General features: G+C 44.8%; 1 protein-coding gene across 1 annotated transcript; it reads left to right on the forward strand.

The window, feature by feature from the left end:
• Window positions 1-89: 89 nt before the first annotated feature.
• LOC135821372 (sodium-dependent neutral amino acid transporter B(0)AT1-like) lies at window positions 90-24706 on the forward strand. The gene is made up of 9 exons (XM_065334446.1): window positions 90-437; window positions 4568-4874; window positions 6032-6176; window positions 7476-7586; window positions 8081-8320; window positions 9010-9211; window positions 16586-16745; window positions 19544-19706; window positions 23519-24706. Exons 1-9 carry the CDS (start codon window positions 275-277, stop codon window positions 23783-23785), a joined length of 1758 nt encoding a protein of 585 aa, XP_065190518.1. The 5' UTR covers window positions 90-274; the 3' UTR covers window positions 23786-24706.
• Window positions 24707-25425: the final 719 nt, after the last annotated feature.

Below are 25425 nucleotides of genomic sequence, written 5' to 3' on the forward strand. Positions count from 1 at the left end.
GCTGTGCAAGGCGAAAACGCCCTCAGCTGACAGTAAAAGCCAGGGAGTAGTACAATACCGTAATACCGTAATACAGTATTGTACTACTCCCTGGTAAAAGCTGTGCTTGAACGAACCATGACCATGAAGGCATGATGACGGCATGAGCTATGAGCTGAGGTTGACTTCGACTGACTGTGCTGGGCCAGGTGTTATTTTGACGATAGTAATTCCCACTCCACGTCTTCACTTGATGTCGCTTGTTACGTTATAGCTTAGTGCCTGTTGCTCAGTGATGGGCGACGATTGTGTTGAGGATGCGGAGCAGATCACGGAAGAATCGCCGCAGAAGCAAGAATGGGGGAACAAAGTTGAATTTCTATTCTCCTGCATCAGCTACGCCGTTGGGATCGGAAATCTGTGGCGTTTCCCTTACCTTGCGCAAGATAATGGAGGAGGTAATTAAAAATTGAAAAAAAGAAAATGAGGACCGACACCTTACAAATCTCTGCTCAGCAGCATGCACCATTTGGCATTTTTTAATACTACTTAAAAAAGCCATTATATAATTATAACGAAGTGCTAACTCTAACGAGTTAACGAGGAGAAATCTGTCGTTAAAATAGAAATCGTTATACAGAAATCGATACATATAGTGTCCTATTGAGCGTTGAGAATGAGTGAGAATCGTTACCTTTGGTAGACGTAAACTAGTCAATTTTGGGAAATCGTTATAATAGATATGCGCCTCGTTAGAATAATGGCTTTTACAGTAATAGATTACTTGAAATTTGCGTGTGCAATTGTCGAAGCGACGTCACATTTACATGCACCAACGTACTGATCAAGGCTCAACTGTAATGAAAATGGTGTTGTACATATTAAAACACCTTGTGACTGCTTAGTGGATATCTCAAGCCCATGGAGTAGCTAAGCTTCAATGATCTGAATTCTCCCCTTATACCAACGGGGGTTCCAGGGTGTGAACTCCTGTAAAGGCCGTCATCACACTACGTTCTCTGATTCCCGTTAACGTCTACACCTAGGTGAAAAAGTCCAAAACAGGTGGTTGTGTCATCAAACAGGCACAGTTCTTGACCCGTACACACAGTCACGTTTTTGGAGAAATTTGAAGATTCAAGTGCAAGTGCAAGGTCGCTTGGAAAAAGACTGGGGAAGATACGCACGTTCACGTTCTCTCCCTACCACGTCTATGTTTCCTGTCCCCTCTGTTCCCGTTTTACCCCGTAGATAGATCATCATGACAACCGACCAAAACTCCTTACGTGGACGTAGACACGGTGCTTTGTACCTTAGTCTGATGACAGCCTTAAGGGTTGGCCTGTGTGCATTTTCTGGTATCACTAGGCAGTATCATTATGGACGCCACAGTATAGCCGATTCATATTGTGCATGTTCTTATGTCGACCTTAGTACGCAGATGTGCACCTCCACGTTCACGTTGACATGGTTGAGTGCATCTTAAAAAAAACGTTAGGCCAGCATCTATACCACATAAAATCTGTGATCACTTTGTGCATAAAATTTTCGAAAATGGGCATTTGTTATCCAATCACTTAGAAATCTGTATGAGAAAAATTGGGGGAATTGCCGGACCGATATTCCAAAGAAATTTCTCAAAACGTTCAATCCAAATTCGAATTATTCTAAAAAGTCTAGAGATCTATACTTTTGAAACGCACTATAGTGCTGAAATGAACACTGAATGAGGCGATCAAAAACAGCGAAAGTGTCTCTCGAGTACCTCGATTGTTTCAAGCAGAGTAGCCTACTGAAGAGTACCCCCTCCCTCCACGTTGGGCAATTGAACATGTGTTGGAGCGCTTAGCACTCAATCTCTGTCAGACCGCTTTCGGAGAGAGCATGGAGTAATTCTAGCAGACAGCTGAGGATTTCTGCTACCATGCACGATCGACTCCTGATGATTATAACGAACACGATTGTGCAAGAAAATTAGTTCTTACAGCTGATGCTCTTTATAACAGCAATGTGCCCATACCATACACGCAGCATGTCATGACTGGTATGTTGTCCATGACTGTATGAGTGCACTTGTTTTACATGCGCCTTGCAAGATATGGTTTGTTATAAATGAAAACTGTTCGTTACAACGGGTCAAGTTTTGTATAGGTGCAAACGGGAACATGGGCAATGGTTCGCACTACTAGTATATGTGAGTTCATTATAAGATACTTACCATTTGGTCCTAGAGTGTACCCATTCGAAGATTTGGGTATTCATTTTACCACTACTGAGCACGCAGCTACACGTGTTCACGTCTTGGAATGATTGTAGGTGCACGTATGGCCACGTGTGCGTTGTTGCTAGAGAAAGCGAGTACAGTAGTCACCTGCACCAGGCTCGAGCGATCCTCATGATAGAGAATTGGTTAAAACACACCTGGCAAAATGGTGGTGAATACAGCACGCCTGCCCACACAGTGCCCTCTAAGCTGCGAACTTCTGGCATTGGGCATCATCAATGCCCTGATGATGCCCAATGGGCGAAATATTGGCAGGCCACTGCACTCATTTATTTTGTGCAGCTGAGAGCCTGTTCGGAATGGAAGTATCATAACTATTGTTGCAACTATCTAGCAAAGGCATTTTTGCTCGGACGCGCACTTCTGCTACTGCCTTTCTCATGAAACACTGAAGATACACTGCACACATGACGTCTTGGGCCACCTGCATAGCTGCCGTACCAGTGTGTCAGCTCACCAAAGGAGCGAATTGATAAGGACACACACACAAACACACACACACACACGCATACACACACGCATACACATACATACACACATACACACACACACACACACGTATGTGTGTGAGGTACGAGCATGGGCCATGCACACTTTGTGACATTTGAATTGCATTCGTGCATAAGAACATGCCCTTATATAGCGTATGTGTGAGGGTACGGCGGTAGTTTGAAAACCACAAAGTCTAACAGAACTTTGTTTCTACTATTAAACGAGTACCAGTATGAGTTCAGGCGGGTTTTGGTTTTCTGAACAACACCAAATGCCTTGGGACCAGCTCCTGTTTGGATAAGTGAATAATTCAGATACTTGAAGCTAGTTCTTCAATAGCCTTGCGCTACCTAATGTGCATTTACACAGTTTTTGCTGGCATATCACCACGATCTTCACTACAGCAAAACTATGCTAAGTGTGCTGGAGCATGAAGTTTGCATTGTACATGTATTTTAGGGAAGAGGCGGAATGTGATCTATCGCGAAGCATATGCAGCTGATTGCTACAATTTTCCGCATGGCCATGGTTCGGTTGATTGGTGTGTTTGGATGAGTGACTTTTAGGTAAGGCCATGGTAAAAAATAAATTTGATTCTCAGGTCATGAGCCTGTGAAAATCGGTGCGAGCGAGCGATTTTTTATTTTATTTCCCACATTTTTTTATTCCCAAAGATAGGGTCACACATATGAACGTCACAGGTTAGTATAATTATTTTATTATTCATGCCAGGGAGTAGAAAAATACCGGTATTTTACTACTCCCTGATTCACGCCTTTCGCATGGACCGTTTTTATGTGCGCATATGCATGCATAGAAATAAAAAAAATAATCGGTGCGCCGCCAAAAATCGGTGCGCGCGTACTTGAGAATCAAAGATAATTTTTACCATGGCCTAACTCTGACTTTCAGGTACTGTAAGACATGTTATTATAACGAGTCGCAAATTTAACGATTGTCCAAAATTCATAGGTTAACGAGAAGATATGTTAACGATCTTGCAGTATTCTGCCATATCCACACACAGCATATATGAAGCAGTACGGCTTCAACGGATCTTATTATAACGAAGAAATGTCATCCGTTAAAACGTTAGATTTGCTTCCTCGTTATATATACATGTCTTACAGTAACTCATGCCCAGTGGCTGTACAGTAGAACTCTCCCTATCTGGGCACATTGGGACCGGGCACTGCCCGTAAGTAGGAATTGGTTGCAACTCGGAACATACATACCGATTTCGTGCAAGCAACGGCTTTATGCCAATCAATATTTTTATATTTTTGAAAAACTCGGATGTTGAGCCAAAACATATGTAAAGAGAAAAGGACCTATAAGTCACTAGTTATGACTAACAGTCCACCAAGGTAACGAGATAATATACCGTCAGATAGTGCGACAACAAGGCACAAAACTGACAAGGATATTGAGACATTCGTCGACCTGGCACCTAGGTTTGGTTTGCGATTCGCAGATGAGTTGGAACTAGATGCCAGGTCGTCAAATGTCTCAATATCCTTGTCAGTTTTGTGCCTTGTTGTCGCACTATCTGACAGTATATTATCTCGTTACCTTGGTGGACTGTTAGTCCTAAGTAGTAACTTATAGGTCCTTTTCTCTTTATATTTTGGTACTGTTTTTTCACTTTTTTGTTGTTGGTGTGGAAAGCCATTTTTGTGACTATAATAGAGGGGTGAGACAGGTGCCTGGTAGACAGGAGGGCCTGGATCTGCGGAGTCTGGATCAGTGGAATTTATTGCACATGGGTTTTGTAACTTTTGTTACATGCTTTGTATTATCTGTGTGCTACAGGTACATTCTTAATCCCATACCTCATCATGTTGGTGATTGAGGGAATGCCACTCTTCTACCTGGAGATGTGTGTCGGCCAATTGATGCGCAAGGGTGTTATTGGCTCCTGGTCGGCCATCCACCCCACTCTGGCAGGCATTGGCTGGGCAGCTGTCACGACATCCTTCCTCGTCGGCATCTACTACAATGTCATCATTGTCTGGTCGTTCTTTTACCTGTTTAGCTCCTTTCAGCATACATTGCCGTGGTCCAAGTGCTCCGATGTAAACGGCACATCTGCGCAGCTGTGTCGCAATGCTACTAGCAGGTATGAAGCGGTTATGAGCTGTGTGATGTTGATATTTTGGAGGTTGGCTAATTTTTTAAATTACAGTTTGCTTTGAATGATGTGAGGGTGACGGAATTCGAACTGGTCGAGGAACACTGTTGTACACAATGAATTTACCAAGAATTCATGACCAAGAGTGTGTAACTCCTATCTTAAATTTGTTCATGTCACTTTTTGGTGGAAGTATGATCGAGTGTGTAGACCTTTCTGCGCGTGTTACGCAGATAATAGTGTCTGTTCAGCAGATTCAAGATGCACAGGTCTACCGTCTGCTGTTCAGCTTTGAGTATCATAGCTGCGAATCCTGGCTTGTTACACTAGTTAAACCACTGTATGATAATGGCAAGTCCTCAGTACTGATCAGCTCCACTGTCAGTGACTGGTTTCGACTACTGGCGGCATCCGGAAGGGCTGCCTATTGTCTCCTGCTCTGTTCTACCTGCTTCTGTAGTATATCATGCCAGATGCACTGCTTGATTTTGATGCTTCTGTGAAGATTGTCGGCGTTGCCATCATGAACTTGCAATTAGCCGATGAAATTGACTTGATAGACTCAACCGTGTAAGAAGTAGTGGAGTTAAGTCTCCATTCCATAGCACCGTGCAGAACGATCAACACGCGCTCTCAGTTGACAGTTGATCATTTCTGCACAACACTATGGACTGGAGGTAAATCTCTGTACGACTAACTGTGGTTACTCCTGATCGACCTGAATTGGCCGGGGGTCCTGCAGTGAGTGTGTGACTGGTGTTGCGTTGAAATGAGTACAGGAGTTTCAACATCACAGGGCCACAATTCACAGAGAGACACAGACGCAGACGCAGACACAGGGAGAGAGAGAGAGAGAGAGAGAGAGAGAGAGAGAGAGAGAGAGAGAGAGAGAGAGAGAAAGAGGGAGAGGGAGAGGGAGAAAAGAGACATCGGCAACGACAATGAGAGGAACAAAGACAGAGAGACAGAGGGGCAGAGAAGCATGATGAGCAGTGCTAGGTAGGAACCTAGTTCTACGACATATTCACAGCACTGAATTATATCTGGTAAAAGTAAAATTTGGCAATTTTGTAGAGTATGTTTTCTTATAGTTCTTTCATGTTGCCAGCACTTGTTTCACGCGTGTTTGTCTTTTCTGTGTGTAGGTACTTCTGGTACAATGATGCTCTTGAAATAAGCGGCAGCATCAATGACGCCGGCAGTGTGAATTGGAAGCTTTGCTTGATACTGCTCCTTGCATGGACAGTGGTGTTCTGTGCCATGGCTAAGGGCATCAAAGCTCAAGGAAAGGTAAGCAATGACTGAAAGCTAGTTGTAGATATCAAAATCACGTCCAAGGTCGATGACATGGTGCTGGGTAGCCGAATAGCTAGCTCTCTTGTTGATCTCGCTGCCCTTTCTCTTGAGGGTACAGTAGAACTACATGTACTCAAGCGCAGCTGCAAGTGTCTCACCTGAACAGATTTGCAAATCTAGATCTGGTTCAAATATAGACGAGAGCCTTTATCCGTGTGTTTGTGGCTCTTCGGGTAATGTTTTTGGAACATCTACAGCAATACACATATCAATCTCTCAATCAGCCACATCCTTGAACCTTCCGCTTCGAGTCTCCAACATTAATATTTCCTGGTACTTGCACAAGGAGGAGGGTGTTGGAGCATGGGAGTCATGCCATACGGGAATACAATTATTACATGCAGAGGATAATGGACAATACAAATATGGAATGGGGTATTATAAGGGGCATGCTACGGAGCAATAAAAATATGGAATGCGTGCGGTAGGGGACACTTTGTAGGAGTGATGAGTAGGAGATTTACCTCGACTTCGGTCTATGTGGGAAGTATAGGCCTCGTCTCAGTTATTAAATGTCCAATACATGATATGAATATGTCTGTTGTAAGCATGGATTTATGAAAGCAGAATATGACTTTGATATTACCAGTAGTAGCGCACACTATTTATGTACAGTGCTGCTCAATGAAATCCGATCGTGTGAATCAAGTTTGCACTCCGTCCGTACTGGTTCACATCCCAGTGTTCGCAGGTCTAGGGCTGCACAGCACTACCCAACATGGCATTCACTCGCTTGATTGGATTTCATTTGAGCGGTACTGTAGTATCCAACACATATATAGGTGTTGTACGTCAGTACGGTCAGTTCATGTTGAACAACTACTCACACCGTTCACTGTACATGTGCACACTGCATGCAGTGATAGCTACATGATGACAACACTGGCTGGCCCTACGCTACAAGCAATGTCCTGACAAAACTGATCCCACTCTAGCAGCCTCATGGCAACACTGGCCCCACTCTAGCAACCTCATGCCTCTGATTTGTTGTCTATGAGAAATGTCTGCAAGAAGAAGAGGAACTCGTATTTATCCCTGCCTACAAAGTACCCCTGATACTAAATTAATGTTTTCCCCTTTCCCAGTGGAGAATGCTATGTCGGGGTTTCACTGTATTTAGCTGGGCATAATGATAACAATTTATACCTGTCTGTCTGTATTTGATTTTTTTATCTCTCTCTCTCTGTCTCTCTCTTGCTGCCCTGTTCTAAATCTTATTCTGTTGGAATGTAGATTGTTTACTTCACCACCCTGTATCCGTATGTGATTCTGCTGATCCTCTTCTTCCGTGGAGTTTTCCTAGAGGGTGCCGGACATGGCATTAAGTACTTGTTCCAACCCGATGTAAGTAGTACTTATGTATACAATGTACATGTAGTTGTAGTTGAGCTTTGTGAAGCCCAATGCTACATTTCAGAGATGGCGCATAACGAAGTTTCATAGTGTGCGATAGATCAGGAGCCACATGGACCCAAGCTGCGCCCCTGTTGCAGTTGTGCATTGAAACTGATCAAGCATTGAGACGTGATACGATATATTTGCTCGCTGTTATCATGCTTTCCAGCTGTCTGATGATTCACTAACACACAGCCTAGAGCGTGAAACTTCGAGTTACAGCCAAATCGCTTCTCATCTCTTGTGTACGTGTACATTGCTGTGCACTCCGGTGCCTTGAGCCCTCGTTCAGGCTTCCCGACTGGCCTTCATTGTGTGTTTGTGTGTGGGTGTGGGTGTGGGTGTGTGGGTATGGGTGTGGGTGTGTGTGTGTGGGTGTGTGTGTGTGTGTGTGTGTGTGTGTGTGTGTGTGTGTTCATGTTTGTGTTGTCGTAACTTTGCAGTGGGATAAGCTATATGATCCCGATGTGTGGCGAATAGCTGCTACGCAGATCTTTTATTCGTTGGGACTTGGTTTTGGTGGCCTGGTTGCGTACTCTAGCTACAACAAAAAAGATAATAACACACTGAAGGACACTCTTATCATCACACTGATCAACAGTGGAACGTCCATATTTGGTGCCATCGTCATCTTTTCGATCCTAGGTCATCTGTCCGTGAAGAATGGAATCAAACTCAGTGAGGTGAGTAGTGGTAGTAGTGGTATGTGTGCGTGCGTGTGTGGATAGCTGGGTTGCCACACCTGCCGACATGTCAGTAGCCTGCTGATTTTTGAGGCCTGTCATGACCTGCCGACAATTGACCTTCTCCTGCCGACAACAGCCATGAAAGTGTCCAAGTTTGACCTTGTTCTTGGTTTTGAAGTCCCCACTTCCATCCAATATGCCACCGCCCCCGCTGTACAGCATCTGATGGTTCTGTGATATTCAGGAAAAAAAGAAGAAGAAAAATGATCCAGATTTTGGCTTTTACTGCTTATCACGAGTGTTTCCATAGCTCATTCCTAAGGTGCTTAGCGAATCATCAGCTGTCTGGGGAATACAGAAAACTCAGCCTGAGTCTCACGGAAAGCCGTGAAAGGTTTTCTTAACAGTTCCGAGTGCGCGTGTGTGTTTGTATTGGGATTACCCTGAAGGGAGGGGGGGGGGGGGGGGGCGGATAATGCATTTTTATTTTTTTCATCCTCCTGATATTTGGCTATAATGATGTGGCAACACTGGGATAGGTCGAGTGGGGGTGTTGCTATGCCTGGCAAATGCTTGTTGTCGTTGTTTTCGGTGATGGGCACTGGATACAGCTAAAGTCTTTGGTCCACGTGTATATGCTGCTGTTATAAATCCTTGTCTTTTTCTATAAATGTTTTGTTGTTCAGGTTGGCAGTGGACCTGGTTTGGCATTCATCGCTTTCAGTGAAGGTCTCACACTACTTGTTCCCAGCGTCATGTGGTCCATCTTCTTCTTTCTCATGCTCCTGTGCTTGGGCATTGGAAGCATGTTTGGCACATTGGAATGCGTCCTGGCATGCATGGCTGACGTCTATCCATTCAACAAGTGGAGGCGCGAGGTTCACGTTGGTATGTTGAATATTTGGGTTGTGAAATCATAGTGAGCTACACACTCTGGGTGATGTACTGTTGATAGTCGGGAGGTTTACAGTAGCCCACGTAACGGATACGGGGACGTAGGTGATACACGGAAAGTTCATGCAATGGACCCACGTTCGCACTCTTGTATTTAGTCACACAAACAAACACAAAGACATGAAGCGAAAGGCCCAAACTTAGCCAAAGACGAAGCTTCGAAGCTGATCCAATATTTTGATTTCGTGCTTCGAAAACTTCTTTAGCTGAGCACCCTCACAGCTTGCACAATGCGTTCCATTCTGATTTTCATTCACGTTCTGGCGGAACGAAGGTGAGTCTCCATACACGGTATGTCACGAATCAGAAAACGGCTGTACGTGGGTCACTGAATATCACGTGGTACACACACGTAAAGTACACACGGATTACGTGGGACTAAACCTCCCTACTACTGCTAGACAACTGGAAAAGTGCTTCTAGTTCAGGTCGCACTGAATATACATGTATGTTTGACGCAGTAGGTAGTTGATGTCCTATAGGCAGTTGGAAGTCCAGTAGGGAGTCGAATTTTTAAAAAGATCACGCACATGCTCCATCCACAAGTCATGGAATGAGCAGGATAGTTTGAACTGTGTATCAACGGACGCACTTACGAAAAAACGGCTACAACACCAGTGGGCTGCGTTGTAGTAAGAGTCTTTCGGCAAGTTTCGCTCACAGAGGTACGAATACAAGCTACATTTGTTGCACCGGCTTACCGCAACAGCCACGATTTCAAATTCTCAATATTTACTTCTGCATCAAGACATTCAACTGATTCAAGTACTGTAAGATTTAAAAGTGTAACAAGTCTAAAGTTTAACGATTTTTCAATAAAAACCACTTTGTGGGCACAAATGTAACGACCCCTGCCATCAGACACCTGTTCTAGTACGGAGGAGAGAAGGAGCAATTTTAGGTAGCGTTCCTAAGTTACCGGTGGATTTTTCTCGTTCCATCGATAAACTTGTGCCCCGTTAGAGATTCAACTCTTACAGTATGCCCGACTTGCTGTAGTCTCCTGCTCACAGGACAGTAGAGCATCATCGATGACCATCGAATACGACCCTCTCGCAGCAAGTGATTACATGAACTACCGGCAGTTAGTGTGGGCATTTCGCTTTGAATCCCTGCGCTCACAGCCTTGCCTACTTTTTGAAGTGAGCCCTACTCATCCATTGACTTTCTGACGCTACACGGAGGCAAAGCAATGATTATGGCTTGGCATTTGGACTCCAACAGCAGAACATTAATTAACTCTCAGTTACCCAGTGTCTACTCCAGAGCCTGCTCAGCCGGGTCAGCGACCCGGTTGGGGGTATTTGGACCTGTTTGGAAAAAGAACACCGGGTCACTTGTGACTCGGTTGGGAGTACTTAATCTCAGAGAGTCCTAAAATATTTACGGCTCCCTGGTGTACATACCGGTATATGCAGTAGTTGCACTAGAATGTACCCGGCTCTGACCCGGTTGCAAGAGTTGTGCCAGGTACACGTGTACCCAGTTGGTTTGAAATCCTAGAGCAGACACTATTGCCCTCTTGCCCCTCCCCCCCCCCCCACTGACAAACACCCTTTCGAACCCAGATAACCTTTTCGGGATTGGTGTATTATCTAATCTAGGTGTTTGTAGGACTTATACCGCGCACTGGGAATCCGACTGCTTATAGAGGTCTAATAGGCACATCATCCGACTGTTGACGGGATTTAGAGTCTTTTTCTTTCTTTTTTTAACTGAATATAACGAGCCAGTCATCTGGTCATATCACCAATGTGCTGCTTAAGAAAGAGCAAGGGTGCAAAAGGCCTCATCGGACTGACTAGTGGCTTCTCTGCTTTTTGTGTTAGTACTGGTACGTGTATTTTGGCATAGATGTAGACAATCATAAAGTTCTGGCAGGACTTTATGGCTGAATCAAGGCCGAGTGCAGACGGCCAAGGGCGCAGGCCAAGGCGCGTAGCGCCGAGGCCCGCGGCCGTGCGCACGAGGCCTTGATGAAGGCGGAAAGTCCTGCCAGAACTCTATGATCGTGTTTCAGGTTTCCACTTACATCCTTTGAGCCGCGTAGATGGTATATAAGCGCGATACCACATACTGACATAGGGGTGGAGGTCGGGGACGTGGTGGCTAGACCTGTTGCCTTTTTTCTTTGCTCAATGCTCAAGAACAAGTAGGTTGGTCGGGGACGTGGTGGCTACACTATCACTCCTTTGCTGACACGCGATGATCTTATCAATTTTCGCTTACATCAGTACATGAAGGCCTCGTGCGTAGATCTACTGTGCTACGCGCCTTGGCCAGCGCCCGGGCCTTGGCCAGCGCCCGGGCCTTGGGCCTGCCTGGCCGTACGCTCATCGGAGTCATGGTCATGTTTTCACTGGCATTCTTTGAAACTGTATATAAGCGCGATACCACCTAGGGGTGGAGGTCGGGGCCGTGGTGGCTGGATCTATCGCTTTTTTTCTTTGCCCAAGAAGAAGTAGTTGCAGAATTGCCAAAGCTCATGCGTACGGCCGCAGGCGCAGGCCTCGGCGCTACGCGCCTTGGCCTGCGCCCTTGGCCTTGATTCATGGTCAGGTTTACACTTGCGTAAACTGGATATAAGCGTGACACCACCTAGGGGTGGAGGTCGGGGACGTGGTGGCCGCATCTCTTGCCATTTTTTTCCAATTATTTACTCCTCAGGTTAAGTCGTCCTTTCATGCTCGTACTCGTAGACTGTATATAAGCGCGATACCACCTAGGGGTGGAGGTCGGGGACGTGGTGGCCAGATCTCTTGCCATTTTTCCCTTGGCCTTGAAGAAGAAGAATGTTTCGAATTGTTTCCAGGTTGTAGCTGTTTAGTTTTGTCACTCCTTTACTGGCATGCGAAGAAGAAGAAGAAGAAGAAGAAGAAGAAGAAGAAGAAGAAGAAGAAGGGAAATGCTCACCATCAAATGGTGGATAAAAACCGTTTCGACTGCTTTTTAGACAGTAACGGGTAAAGAAAAAAGGAAAAAGAAACTCATATAATGCAATTCGAAGAGATAGGCCCCCAGTACAGTTGGGGTGTGGTTGTGTCCGTATGGTATGGTGTGTCATGTACAGGTAGTTGCGTTGTGATGTATGGTAATTTGTAGGGCGAATGTCGAGTAGGCTATGAAAATAACGATTCGACAAGAACAAGTGACTACGAGAGGTTGGCAAGGTTGGCGATCGTCCACCCCCGGCCCTTTAGAGGCCGGAATGGCGAGTTCAAATCTTGATTTTAAGGACGTCCAACTATCCTCGCTGGGTGGCCGATCGCCCACCAAGTGCTCTACAACAGGTTCACCAAACAGTTTTAATACAACGGCCAGTCGCGCCATGTTCGCTCCCTTCGCCTTAGCCATAGGACATAGCTTGAGTTCAGCGCTGCTTGGCGACAATTCCTCCGCAAGAGCCTGCGCTGTTCCTTAGTGCAGCGCAAGGATCTCGCGAAGGAATCCAAGCTGGTGGATATGGCGCCTCTCGCTCCCACCTCTGCTGTGTGACTTTCCGTATCCCAGCCATTCCTTACACACGCGCTATGAAGGTGACGATAGCGTTCGATTTTGATTTCGCGCGATTGTGCAAAGCGATCTTCACTACATACCGTGAGTTCCAGCCACAGAACTCTTCTCTGAACTCTTCACAGAAGGGAAATGCTCACCATCAAATGGTGGATAAAAACCGTTTCGACTGCTTTTTAGACAGTAACGGGTAAAGAAAAAAGGAAAAAGAAACTCATATAATGCAATTCGAAGAGATAGGCCCCCAGTACAGTTGGGGTGTGGTTGTGTCCGTATGGTATGGTGTGTCATGTACAGGTAGTTGCGTTGTGATGTATGGTAATTTGTAGGGCGAATGTCGAGTAGGCTATGAAAATAACGATTCGACAAGAACAAGTGACTACGAGAGGTTGGCAAGGTTGGCGATCGTCCACCCCCGGCCCTTTAGAGGCCGGAATGGCGAGTTCAAATCTTGATTTTAAGGACGTCCAACTATCCTCGCTGGGTGGCCGATCGCCCACCAAGTGCTCTACAACAGGTTCACCAAACAGTTTTAATACAACGGCCAGTCGCGCCATGTTCGCTCCCTTCGCCTTAGCCATAGGACATAGCTTGAGTTCAGCGCTGCTTGGCGACAATTCCTCCGCAAGAGCCTGCGCTGTTCCTTAGTGCAGCGCAAGGATCTCGCGAAGGAATCCAAGCTGGTGGATATGGCGCCTCTCGCTCCCACCTCTGCTGTGTGACTTTCCGTCTCCCAGCCATTCCTTACACACGCGTTATGAAGGTGACGATAGCGTTCGATTTTGATTTCGCGCGATTGTGCAAAGCGATCTTCACTACATACCGTGAGTTCCAGCCACAGAACTCTTCTCAATTCTTTGGAGAAGAGCACTATGTCTGGACGACAGGTTGTAGGTGCTATGAAGTGGGGGAAAACAAGTTTCTCATCCTTCATGTCCACCAGGACCTGCCAGTCTGCTGAGCTAGTTACGAATTGGTCATTTAGCCGTTTGCGTTGGGAGGGGGGCTGTTTGGGGAGATTCTCTCCTGCCTTGCAGAAAGTTATGTAATCAATTCTCTTCTGATTACTCTGCGTTTCTGCTGATGCCGTGGCCTTTTGATAAGTTTGGATGGTTTCGTTTACTAGTTTTACTATGCATTTCAGTACGTTGTCGTGGCGCCAGGTATATCTGCCCTGGTGGAGGGCTGTTGGACATGCTGATAATATGTGACGGAGCGTAGCTTGCCTGTTGCATAGAGGGCATTGTTGTTCGACCACAGAGTTACCCCACCTCCTCAGATTGTCAACTGTTGGTAGTGTGTTTAATACACAGTTTAGTTGAAAGGAGAAAGTTCTCCCGTAGCCTTCGTACAACAGTTTTTTCCAAGTGAGGTCTTCAAACATCGTGTCTCTCCACTTTAACCAGCTGCCTTGCATTTGCAGGCTTTTGAGGTGGGATAGCTGGTCTTGGCAGTCACCTTCATGAATGGTATTGAGTATTTGTTTTCTAGGTTTGATTTTCTCTTGTTTGTCATGCCTAAAGCCGAGTCCTGCCCTGCCTTGCTGGAGGTTAGTTGGACTAGCTTCAGAGATCGCTGCCTCGGCACATTCCATTTCTTTTATTGCGGAGTATTGTCTTGTGAGCAGATACTGTTGTTTGCTGTGATGTTGGTACAGGTTTGCCATGTTCTTGTCGCTGCTGTTCTTGATGATATTCCATCTAATGACCTGTCGTTGCTTCCATAGCGTAGGGATGTACGTTAAACGTAGGCCGAAGCGCTCCCGAGCGCCGATGAAGAGTATTGCTGGTGCTGCGGGTCTGGGCAAGCCTGCCCATTTCTTTAAGAATGGAAGGCAAATTCTGTGTAGGAGTTTGGCGAAACTGTGGCTGAGATCAAGTATCTCGAGCTGCCATGCTATTTTGGGGATGATTTGATGCTGGTAGAGCCACAACTTCTGGTGTCCGTATAGTCTGGTCTCGGCAACTGTCTTTAGTAGGCATCTTGTGGAGTTTATGAGGTCTTCGCGTTGCGTTATCTCACCTACTGTATCTGTTAGCATCCTGCCTAGAAACTTGAATTGTTGGCCGTTTAGAGCTGGTATTGGAGTTTCCGATATTCTGAGTGCGGGGTCAAAGCAGGTGTATTTGTTGTTGGTCAATTTGGCTGCGTACGACCTGCATTTGTGCGGGGCCGCCTGCATTTTTGACCAGGCAAGGAAACTATCAACCAGATCTAACTTCTTCTGCGCACCATGAGTTCGATTGCTGAAGACTGCTAAATCGTCGGCGAATCCAGTGTTCGAAGCAGTGACAGTTGTGTCACGGAAACTGTACGAAAGGGCTTGGATCGGTTTGGTCTGAAGAGAATCAAGTAGAATTTGGAAACAGATGTTGAATAGAATAGGGGAAAGTGGGCAACCTTGAAATACGCCGATGCTGTACCGGAAGGTCTGAGTGAGTGGTCTTTTAATGAATGCTGTCAGACGCTCATAGTAAGAGTAAACAAGGTTCCTGATTTTCAGCGGGATGTGGTAGCGTTGCAGTGCCCTCTGGATCAGGTTGTGTTTTACTGAGCCAAAGGCGTTCTTTAAATCGATCCATACCATGGCAATCGAACGCTTGTGGCGTTTGGCGTCTTTCATGGCCTCGTGACAAAGAGTGGCGTGTTCAATACAACCGGACATACCCGGCAAGAAACCTTTCTGGGTCATGCCGTCAAAATACCCATTCGTCAGCATGTGGCGAGTCAGAATTTTTGACAACATGGCGAAGAAAATCTTGCCGTCACAGTTGGATAGAAGAAGAAGAAGAAGAAGAAGAAGAAGAAGAAGAAGAAGAAGAAGAAGAAGAAGAAGAAGAAGAAGAAGAAGAAGAAGAAGAAGAAGAAGAAGAAGAAGAAGAAGAAGAAGAAGAAGAAGAAGAAGAAGAAGAAGAAGAATGTTTTGAATTGTTTCCAGGTTGTAGCTGTTTAGTTTTGTCACTCCTTTACTAACACGCGTACAAACCTGTTGTCAACATTTACCGCCATTAGCTTGTGAAGAACTTTTTTCCCATGGCCCATGCTAGAATACTGGATTGCTTACTACATGTAGCCACCTTTGCTACCTTACATCATAGTACTTGTATGTATATTCCATCAATGAACAGAACTGAGCATGAGGTCATGTCTACAGGCATGCCCAATCTACATGTAGACCCGGTTTCAACCATGTACTTCTCTAGTCTACATCTACTCTCCTCCAAAGCCAAGGTCCTGAGATGAACTGAGAAGTGAGATGGCAACGGAAAACTGACGCAGACCCCTGCACTGTAGAGCTAGGCTGACAGCGTGCGGGCCTTTATCGGCTCATCAAGGCCACCGCGGGAACGTCGCTCATTGGCTACAACCATAGAAACGGCACTGTAAAAACCTGAAAGTACAGTCGACATCGCAAATAATGACCATCGATTGGGCATAAGAGAATTTCAGAGAAAAGTATTGTTATTCGCGAGTTGTCGTTATTCGGAAGGTTAAAGCTTTCAAAAATATGCAGTAAAGTGGTTACTTGGTGTGAAGATAGTGTCGTTATTGGTGAGTTGGTGTTATATCTAAGTTAGTACCAGTTACATTTGAGGTCGTTATTCACGAGGTTTACTGTATGTTGCTGTTCTTTGTGCACACTGTACATGCTGGTGGTTTAGCTGCTGGTATATCACAGGGCTGTGTGGTCCACTAACTGCCTCACACTCGCCTACTGCATTTCACATAACGGTTTTGATTTACTGGTTTCTGAACGTGCACATGTCCGGTGTGCGTTTGTATTGTTTTGTGCAGCTTTGGTCTGTGCCGTCTCGTTCTTGGTCGGTATCTCCATGGTGACACAAGGTGGCTCGTATGTCGTTGAGCTGTTTGACCAGTTTGCGGGCAGCCTGCCGTTGCTGTTGATTGGCTTCTGTGAGTGCTTTGCTGTGTCCTACATCTATGGAGCAAGCAGGTATGTACAGTACTGGAAACTCTCAACTCTGATATGATACTGTAGTAAACAATCACGTTCAACATGCACTGACTGCCCACCCCGGCTGGAGTATTAAGACAAATATCTATTATACATACTGCACAGGCAGAAACATTCCAATATCGTGTTCATTTTACTGTTGGGCAACAACGGATAACAACGACGAACTCCAAAAATTAAAAAATAACATGGAAAGTTTCTATAAACTTGGGAATTTGTTCCTTGGGTAGTGCTTATGCTGACTGTCTAAAAAATGGGGGGGGGGGGGGGGGGTGTCACCGATATGTTTGGGGCAGTATGACTTGTTTTTTTAGGGGCGTCGATACATGAAATTTTACCATTTTCAGTAAGAAAAAGCTGTTCTGTTTTCTGTTGAAGTGTGTCTTTCTCAGATGTTTGAGTCTAGTCTATACAGGCCACAAGTATGACACATATGCACCATTGATAATTGTGCTATCTTACTATACTTCGGACATTACTACAATTTAGTGTCTTTCACAATTGCAGAAATATAGTACAGATTCGTATGTGTTCTGCACCATGATTTGAAAATGGAACATGTATTCCGTGAATAAGTCTGTGAACACATAGTTCACAGAATGAGATTCATTGTTCAATAGTATAAACTAGGAGTTATCGCAGTGATAACGGAGTGAAAAATATAAAATCACTGTGGAAATTGGATTGTGCTTTGTGAATTTTATGGAATATACATACAGTAAGTATAAACTAATGTCAAATATACAGCCAATATGTACAGCCCGGCTGTATTTTCAAAGATGGAGTCCTCACACACTCAACCCTGCAGTACTGTCACGATGCCACCACTGGTACCAACACAAGACAGATTCGGACAACGAAAAAATTACGAATAAAAAAACATGGATGGATAATGAGCACATGAAGACAACGACACGACACAACCCTTCAACTAGTAATCTCAACACCACGATCCTAACACACCCAGAGAATTGAAGAATCGTCGATGTCCAAGAATAAAAGCTTACGTGGCTGACAAGGACACCTCCACGAGCAGTGATGGGTGAGCATCTATCATGAACGTCGAGGTGACCATGCCAGGCGGAAATGAACAATATAAAATGTGTGACATAGTCATACCTTCGTCCTTCAAAGATATCCTCAGTCATAAGCACGACTTTCTCCCTAGATCCTTCTGCCTCACCCTGACCAGAGTCGCTCTACTTTTTCGTCGTATTTCTCACGAAAGACTGAATGCGACAGTTCACGGCACTAGCAGCATTGAACACAGCACTTCTTTCACATCGTGAAAATAACAAAAGTCTGTAGTGATCGACCTTCTCTCTCGCAGAGCTAAGCAGAACGTGCGTCATCACTGTGCTGGTCGCTATGGCGACATGGATCATATAATAGGCGATTTGGCAAGTTTGGTTTATCATATGCAAGCGAGATAATTTTATAATTATTATGCCATTCGAACCGGTATCAAATTGTCTTTCTTCTGGACCCTACTTGAACAATCGATGCATTTCCCAAAGAGTCCATGTCTGTAACGACCAAACATCATCGGACCAAATTTCCGATTTCGCTCAAAGTTGATATGTTTTATCCCTGGGTGGATCTTTGTTCCTGGGATATAGTTAGCTTTGTGCAGTAAACCTTAATCCAAATCTGGTCCTGCCTGATCAGAGACTAGTTGAAATCCCTGCCTGGTTATCACTGTCGGGGAGGGGTGCCTGGTGATGCCTTTCTACAAATAAAATCTACACATATTGCTCAACAAAGATAGTCGTTGAAACTTTTGGGAGGGTTTCTTTGTTTGAAAGCACGCAGGATATCCATACAGAACTCTCGTGCAGGTCCATACCTCTCTTTATCTTTCATGGCTTTCTATCGTTTCTTTTGAAAAAGTGCGGAATTTTCAGCAAAGGAACCACTAAAGTCTTGTAATTTCAAATTTGGACTTCACGGAGAATTTCAAAATATTACGAAATTAGAGGCTACATGCCTCGTACTGCTATTTTCTCTCCGTAACTCAACACTTGGAAGCCAGATACGAAAGAAAGAAAAAACCATCAGTCACACCACCGGGACTTGAACCAGGGACCTTGCTATTCGCGAGCAATGCTCTAACCAACTGAGCTACAGTACGAGAGGAATTGCAATTTCTGGACATTGTACATTTCTGGACATTTTGAGTAAAATAATTTTTCATCGCGTGTAGAAGTTGGTTCCGTTGCCCGGAAACCCCCAAATGTTTCAAACATGCGAGCAATTTTTCCTGAGATATATCATTCGTAAGTTGAGCCACGATCTCGTCGATTTCCAAGCGCGCAGTGCGACTTGAGTATCGCGAATTTGAGACTTTTCGTCACTTTGACTTGCTCAAATTTCCAGGGGCTTCACTTGTGATATTCTCAAGAGTACACAGCAAAACAATCGAAACTCTGCGATCGAGAAAAACAAAATCGCTGGAGCAGGACGCGTTTGGGGCTTTGGGGCATTTTTCGCACTCTGGCTGCACTCTAGCGCTGGATATACATGTACAGTGTCCTGGCTATCATGGTCGACCTCATTTTCTTCCTCTCCCGGATACCTTTCCACTTCCAGGAAGCCCAAGATGAAGACTGAGTGAGTAGAACTGAAGTTATAATCCAAGGAACACGGAAAAATCATAAATGCATAATTTTGAAAATTTCCCAGGCCTCTTTTAAAAGGGTTTTTAAAGTGATTCGGTTGGAAACCTCCCTAGAGGTGACCCTGCGTACGCGCCTGCATGTTGATGTGTTCATGCGTAGATTTTCGGATGATGTGGAGGCGATCAATGGGTTGAGACCTTCACGTTACTGGCGCTTTTGCTGGAGGTTCCTGTCCCCGATTCTCATGGTAATACTGTTCCTTAGCAGTGTCATCTATGAGATTATCAAGCCACCCACATACCAAGCCTATGATGCCTCAACGGTGAGTTCGATGTTGTCATCTCATCGCACTTGCGACCTCTTGTCTCACATGCAATGGAGCTCACACGTGTATTTCTTCTTTGTTTTTTTTAAGTCAGCTTGGAGACAAGAAACCTAATATTGAATGAAATATAGTGAGCGCACTCATACCACGACAACAATGGACCAATATTGAAGGATTTAAAGTTTTAAACTTGGATACTGAGCCAGTAATAAATGTAAAAAAGAGAGGAAACACATGAGAACGAGTTATGCAGTAACTATCCACGACTACGTAACCATGAACCTTCCAAGTTGGAAGGCTGTTGGTTTGCACACTGGAGATGTGTTAGAGCTAGGTCTCGGGTCGCTGAATGTCTCAGTAGCCTGTCAGTGTTTTGCCCTATTATCGCACTTTCTGACCGTTTATCGTCTTATTACAGCCGTGGATAGTTGCTGCATAACTCGTTCTCATGTGTTTCCTCTCTTTTTACATTAAAGGATTTGAACGTCGTTTTCATGTGATAATCATCAGAAATCGTCATCTCACTGAGAGTTAGACTACAAAGGAGAGATATTTATGGTACCATGAAGCGAACATTAGAGAGGTTCTGCGAAACGAAAATGTGCACAAACTTTCGCTCTACGTCATGAAGTGAACAACTTCTCACGCAACTTTGGACGCGAAACTTGCACGCGAAATGAACTTTCGTGGGAAGTTTCTTGTGAGATTGGGTCATGGCATACGTGCATTTGACACGTGCAAACTACGAAAATGTGCAGAACACAAAGTTCATGCGAAAATTCGTACACATTTTCGCAAAGCCTGTCGCGACACTTCGTTCTAATTTTCGTTTTGCAGAACCTCTCTATTATTAGATCTAAAACTAGTATACAAGAAACACTGATATTCTAAAGCTAGCACTATTGAAGGCATGATTACATGAGCAGCAAGCAGTTTGAAAGCAAGTGTAGATTGGAGAAATGCAGATGAGAAAGGTACATGTATGTCATTTATGGTACCATAAATATCTTTCCTTTGTAGTCCAACTCTCAGTGTGATGCACAAGAATTTATGCACGAGAATTTTCATCCAATTCAAGCTGGTGGTACGCTTGTGACAGATCAATTTTAGTGAACTTCTCTCCACCAGACAGCTTTGCACGCATTTCCTCAAATGTAGGTAGAGGATATTTCTCTTCTTCCGAATTGGCATTTACAGTGCGTGGATAATCCGCACATATCTGCACGCTCCCATCTGGCTTAAGGACTGGCACTGTGGGAGATGCCCATCGTGAGTGGTCAACTTTGCGAATGATTCCAGATTTCTCCAATCTTTCCAAAGCCACATTATACTTTTCAGTAATAGCAAATGGTACTGACCGAGACTTCATAAAGACCGGTCTGGCATTATCAGCATTGAGCGAGACTTGAGTGGTATTTAATTTACCAAGACTTGAAGTATCGAAAAGTTCAGGGAAAGCAGTAATGATTTCCTCCCTGAACTGAGCTCTTTCGCGTTGTCAATTTCCATTTTGACTGAGAAAATTTCATTCCATTGCAGTTTGAAAACAGCCAATAGATCTCTTCCGAGTAATGAAGGCCCATTTGCATCCACTACACATAACACCACATTCTTAGTTTGCCCATTTACAGTAACCTTAAATTCTGTTTCTCCCAAGCACGGAATTTCAGAACCCGAGAAACCCTTCAGACGAATTCCAGGTGCAGAGAGGGACGTAGTGGGGACACCCAATTTCTCAAAATCCCTCTTGGTCAGTAAGGAAATGCCACTTCCTGTGTCAACCTCCATTCGGATCTGATATGGTACATCATTCACTTCTGCATTTACTGTGTATGGTGGAACTCGACAATTATCACCCCGTATCACATACATGGGTACAACAGGAACATTCTCCCCGTCATCATCTGAGTAGGAGTAGGAGTAGGAGTAGGTAGCTGAATCTGGGGTTGAATCTGCGTCAGCATCCACATGGTGACATGTGTCCTGATGAGCTTTCCGTCTGCATACACGTTCAAGGTGTCCTCGCTTGTGACAGTGCCGACATTCAGTGCTTCGGTGGTGGCACTTGTCGGCGAGGTGCATGTCCGAGCCACAACGATAGCACAGGCGGGTGGTGTGTGACTTGTTCCCTTTCGAATTACTAGTACCGTGAGTACTACTGGCACTTGACGGTGACCTGAAGTTACGAGAACAGGTACTACTAGTACTAGATGATTGCATCTTGATCTTATGCACACTTGCTGCCGAAGTCGAGCTCATCGATGCAGCCGACAACTCCTTTGAATGGGCTGAGGCCAGCCCCTGACGTAGCGCGATCTCCAGCGTCTTTTCAAAAGTGTCCATATCTCTCTCCGCTGTGGTAAGCAGCTTTCGACGTATACTGTCTACATTGAGGCCAGTGATCAGTTGGTTCTTCAATGCTCGATCTCGGTGACTTTGAAAATTACAGTCGACTGCAGCACGTTTTAGGCGGTTTACATAATCTTGAACAGACTCACTCGGTTTTTGGCAGCACTGCCGGAACTTGAACGCTGCTGTGGTGGGAGTTGTCTTGACACAATAATAATTCTCCAGGACCTCACAAACCTCAGAATATTTCTTGTCTGCCACGGCGTCAGGTAAGACCAGAGACTTCAACGTGGAGTATACCGTTTTTGACAAATTCGCAATTAGGCTGGCAGTTACACGTTTCTCTGCCGCTTTCTTCTCCCCTGACGAGGCACTGGCTGATACAACTCCAATAGAGTTGGCACAAAAATAAAATTCAATCCGCTCGCGGTATTCAGCGAAATCGCCACCGTCGAACGGTTCCGGGGCTCGTACAAAAATCGTCGCCATTTGTCGCCATTTGACATTCGGACAGACATGTACTTCTTTCAAGTTCACACAGATTTCACTTGAGGAAAAAGACATAACACGATTTCTGATGATTATCACATGAAAACGACGTTCAAATCCTTCTATATTAGAGAGGTTCTGCACAACGAAAATTCGAACGAAGTTTCGCGACAGGCCTTGCGAAAATGCGTACGAATTTTCGCACGAACTTTGTGTTCTGCACATTTTCGTAGTTTGCACGCGCCAAGTGCACGTACACCATGGCCCGATCTCACGAAACTTCCTGCGAAAGTTCATTTCGCGTTCCCTGCAAGTTTCGCGTCCAAAGTTGCGAAAGTTCGTGCGAAGTTTCTCACTCCGTGACGTAGAGCGAAAGTTCGTACACATTTTCGTTTTGCAGAACCTCTCTATTGTTCCATTGTAGTCGTGGTATGAGTGCGCTCACTATATTTCAGTCGATGTTAGATTTCTTTTTTCTTTTTCTTTTTTTTGGGGGGGGCAGCATGACCACCTTTCGATTTTTGAGGGAGGGTAGTTGTCATAAAGCTGACACTTGGGCCACTATATTTTGCCCATCATGTTTACTACATTCAAGAATGAAGATGTATTCTGGGTTTTCATTATTTGAGGGAATGGAAAAGGGGTTTCACTCTTTTTCCCCGATACGTTTATGTGTGCAGGAACACGTCATGCATTGATGTGTATGTGTATGTGCAGGGAGCAACACGTACCGGTATAATGATTTGAAGAAATTGGAGAGTGGGTGTATTAGGGTTAGGGATGGGAGGGTATTTGAATTCCTGCACAGATCATTCTGTGTTTGTACTCAGAATGAGAAGTGTGTCCTTTTCTGTCTTAAAAAACTTAGGAGCGGGTCTGCTCTAAACCACTTCCTTTAAAAAGATTGGTACATGATTCTTTATGATCCTGAACATTGCCTTCTTTCATTCTTGTCTTTGGTCGGAACACAGAACAAGACTGTCGAAACTAAGTTCCCTGGCTGGGCAGAGTTTGTTGGAGCTGTGCTGATTATCCTGTCCGTTATAAATATCCCTATCTTCGTCTTTCTGAATTTGCCACCGGACTGGAAACCTCGCCTACGTCTTTTCCTCAACACGTGCTGTGGCCAGTCTTTCGCACCTAGCCAACTCGAAAATGACAACGACAGTGTGAACTCTTTAGATGCCACCAATCCATCTACACAGTACCGGGAGTTGGAGGATATGTCCGCAGCTTGATCAAATTTTGAGCATATTTTCTCTTTTCCTTGCTAAAATTTCTGAGAAGCATAGTAATTATTATTGGTTTCATGCAACTACGTCTCATTTGTGGGTATTCAATGGCTGGTGCATGGTGATCAATAAACTATTTTTTAAATACACAACATGGTGTACTATAGTGCTGACACTGGCGTCGTCCTGGCTACTCTGCTCAAGGTTTGTCTCCGTGCACTATAAGAGCTCACCTACATGTATTACAAGATGTGATGTGCAATGCAGAGCACTGAATTGGATCAGACCAGGTTTTGTTTTGCACTATTTTTTCTTCAGCCTCGTCTCTGTATCATTTCTCTAGTCCTTGCACTTTATATTAGCAAGATACCTGTTTAGGTCTTTGTCTTTCTCTCTATTTTAGGGACCATTGATGTTATGATGCGTTTGCATCAGCATGTAGCAACTAGCGTTACTCATAATCTCATTCTATCTTATCCATAGCCTTCTGGCACCTTACCTTCTATGGCTCATGTGCTCATTGACATGATTGTTTCACTTTGCACAATTTTTAGTACACAACGTTTGCATATTTCAAGTCAGTTGCAGTCAAAACAGCATTTAGATCGTGAACTTTTCTACTTGTCGAATGGTGAGTTGGCGGTACATGCAGTGGAGGAGGATTACAACCCTTGAAGAATCTCAATATCCTTCGATATGCATGCTGATATGCATGCTGATATGCATGCTGATATGCATGCTGAGACTGACCTGCTACTTGTTGTGATGTTATCAGATTTGGACATAGCTTGGTTTTGTTCTTGCACTTTTAAGTTTTAATATCGTGTTGTACTATTTTCCTCTGATGGTTTTCTTCCTTTTTTGCTGTTTCTGTAAACCCTTGTACGTTTGACTAACGGGTAGAATTTTAAAAAACTTTAAAAAATACTGTTTCTCCAGCCTTGCTGGATCCCTACCTACATGTACATGTATATACTATATAGAGTCCAGTACTGAGTGCATCTACAGTCTGTATATCACCATGTGCGCACTACTGTAGACCGTGTCAGCATTTTACTTTGTCTCCTGTGGACGCCTGTGCATTCTGAGCATTCTGGGTTTCATGCATTGGAGCATCAGTCTCGAGTGCAATGTAAATTAGTGCTTTGCTACATTTTTGTTGGACTTGGGAAAAACTTTTAGGAAACCGAGATTGTCGGAATATAGGTCTACCCTCATTAGTAGACAACCCGGAGAGAGAGAGGGGGGGGGGGGGGGGGGAGGTCAACATTTTTTGTCTTTAAAGTTGTAGCCTGTGAGCGCGGTGACCAGGTGACTGGTGTATGCATGAGCACATGACTGCTTACTCGACTGTGTTCGATTGGGAATAAGGGCCGAACGCTGCATCGCAGCCTTTTCGGACCAAAACCAGTCGACTCTGCGTCCAAAAGACTACAACATGTGGGCCAATCGTGGTCATCCGTGCTTTTATAAGAACGAAATGGCGCTTTTAGTGATATTTTGCATACAAATCCCCATCTAGTAGGGCGCAGTCACCCAGTTTTGGTGGAAGTGGCGAGTTCGATTGGGAATAAAGGAGGAGGGGAGCGTCTCAGCTTCCACGGACCAAGACCATTCGACTCAGCAGAGTCAGCACCCCAAAGAAT

Source organism: Sycon ciliatum, chromosome 1 (assembly GCF_964019385.1).
Source record: "Sycon ciliatum chromosome 1, ocSycCili1.1, whole genome shotgun sequence".
Lineage (NCBI taxonomy): Eukaryota > Metazoa > Porifera > Calcarea > Leucosolenida > Sycettidae > Sycon > Sycon ciliatum.

Excerpts from the sequence above, each read along its gene's own strand:
- LOC135821372 (XM_065334446.1), top strand. The coding sequence starts at position 275 with ATGGGCGACGATTGTGTTGAGGATGCGGAGCAGATCACGGAAGAATCG. Across the intron at positions 9,212-16,585 it reads GAGGCGCGAGGTTCACGTTG|CTTTGGTCTGTGCCGTCTCG; the intron begins GTATGTTGAATA and ends TGTTTTGTGCAG. Across the intron at positions 19,707-23,518 it reads AAGCCTATGATGCCTCAACG|AACAAGACTGTCGAAACTAA; the intron begins GTGAGTTCGATG and ends GTCGGAACACAG.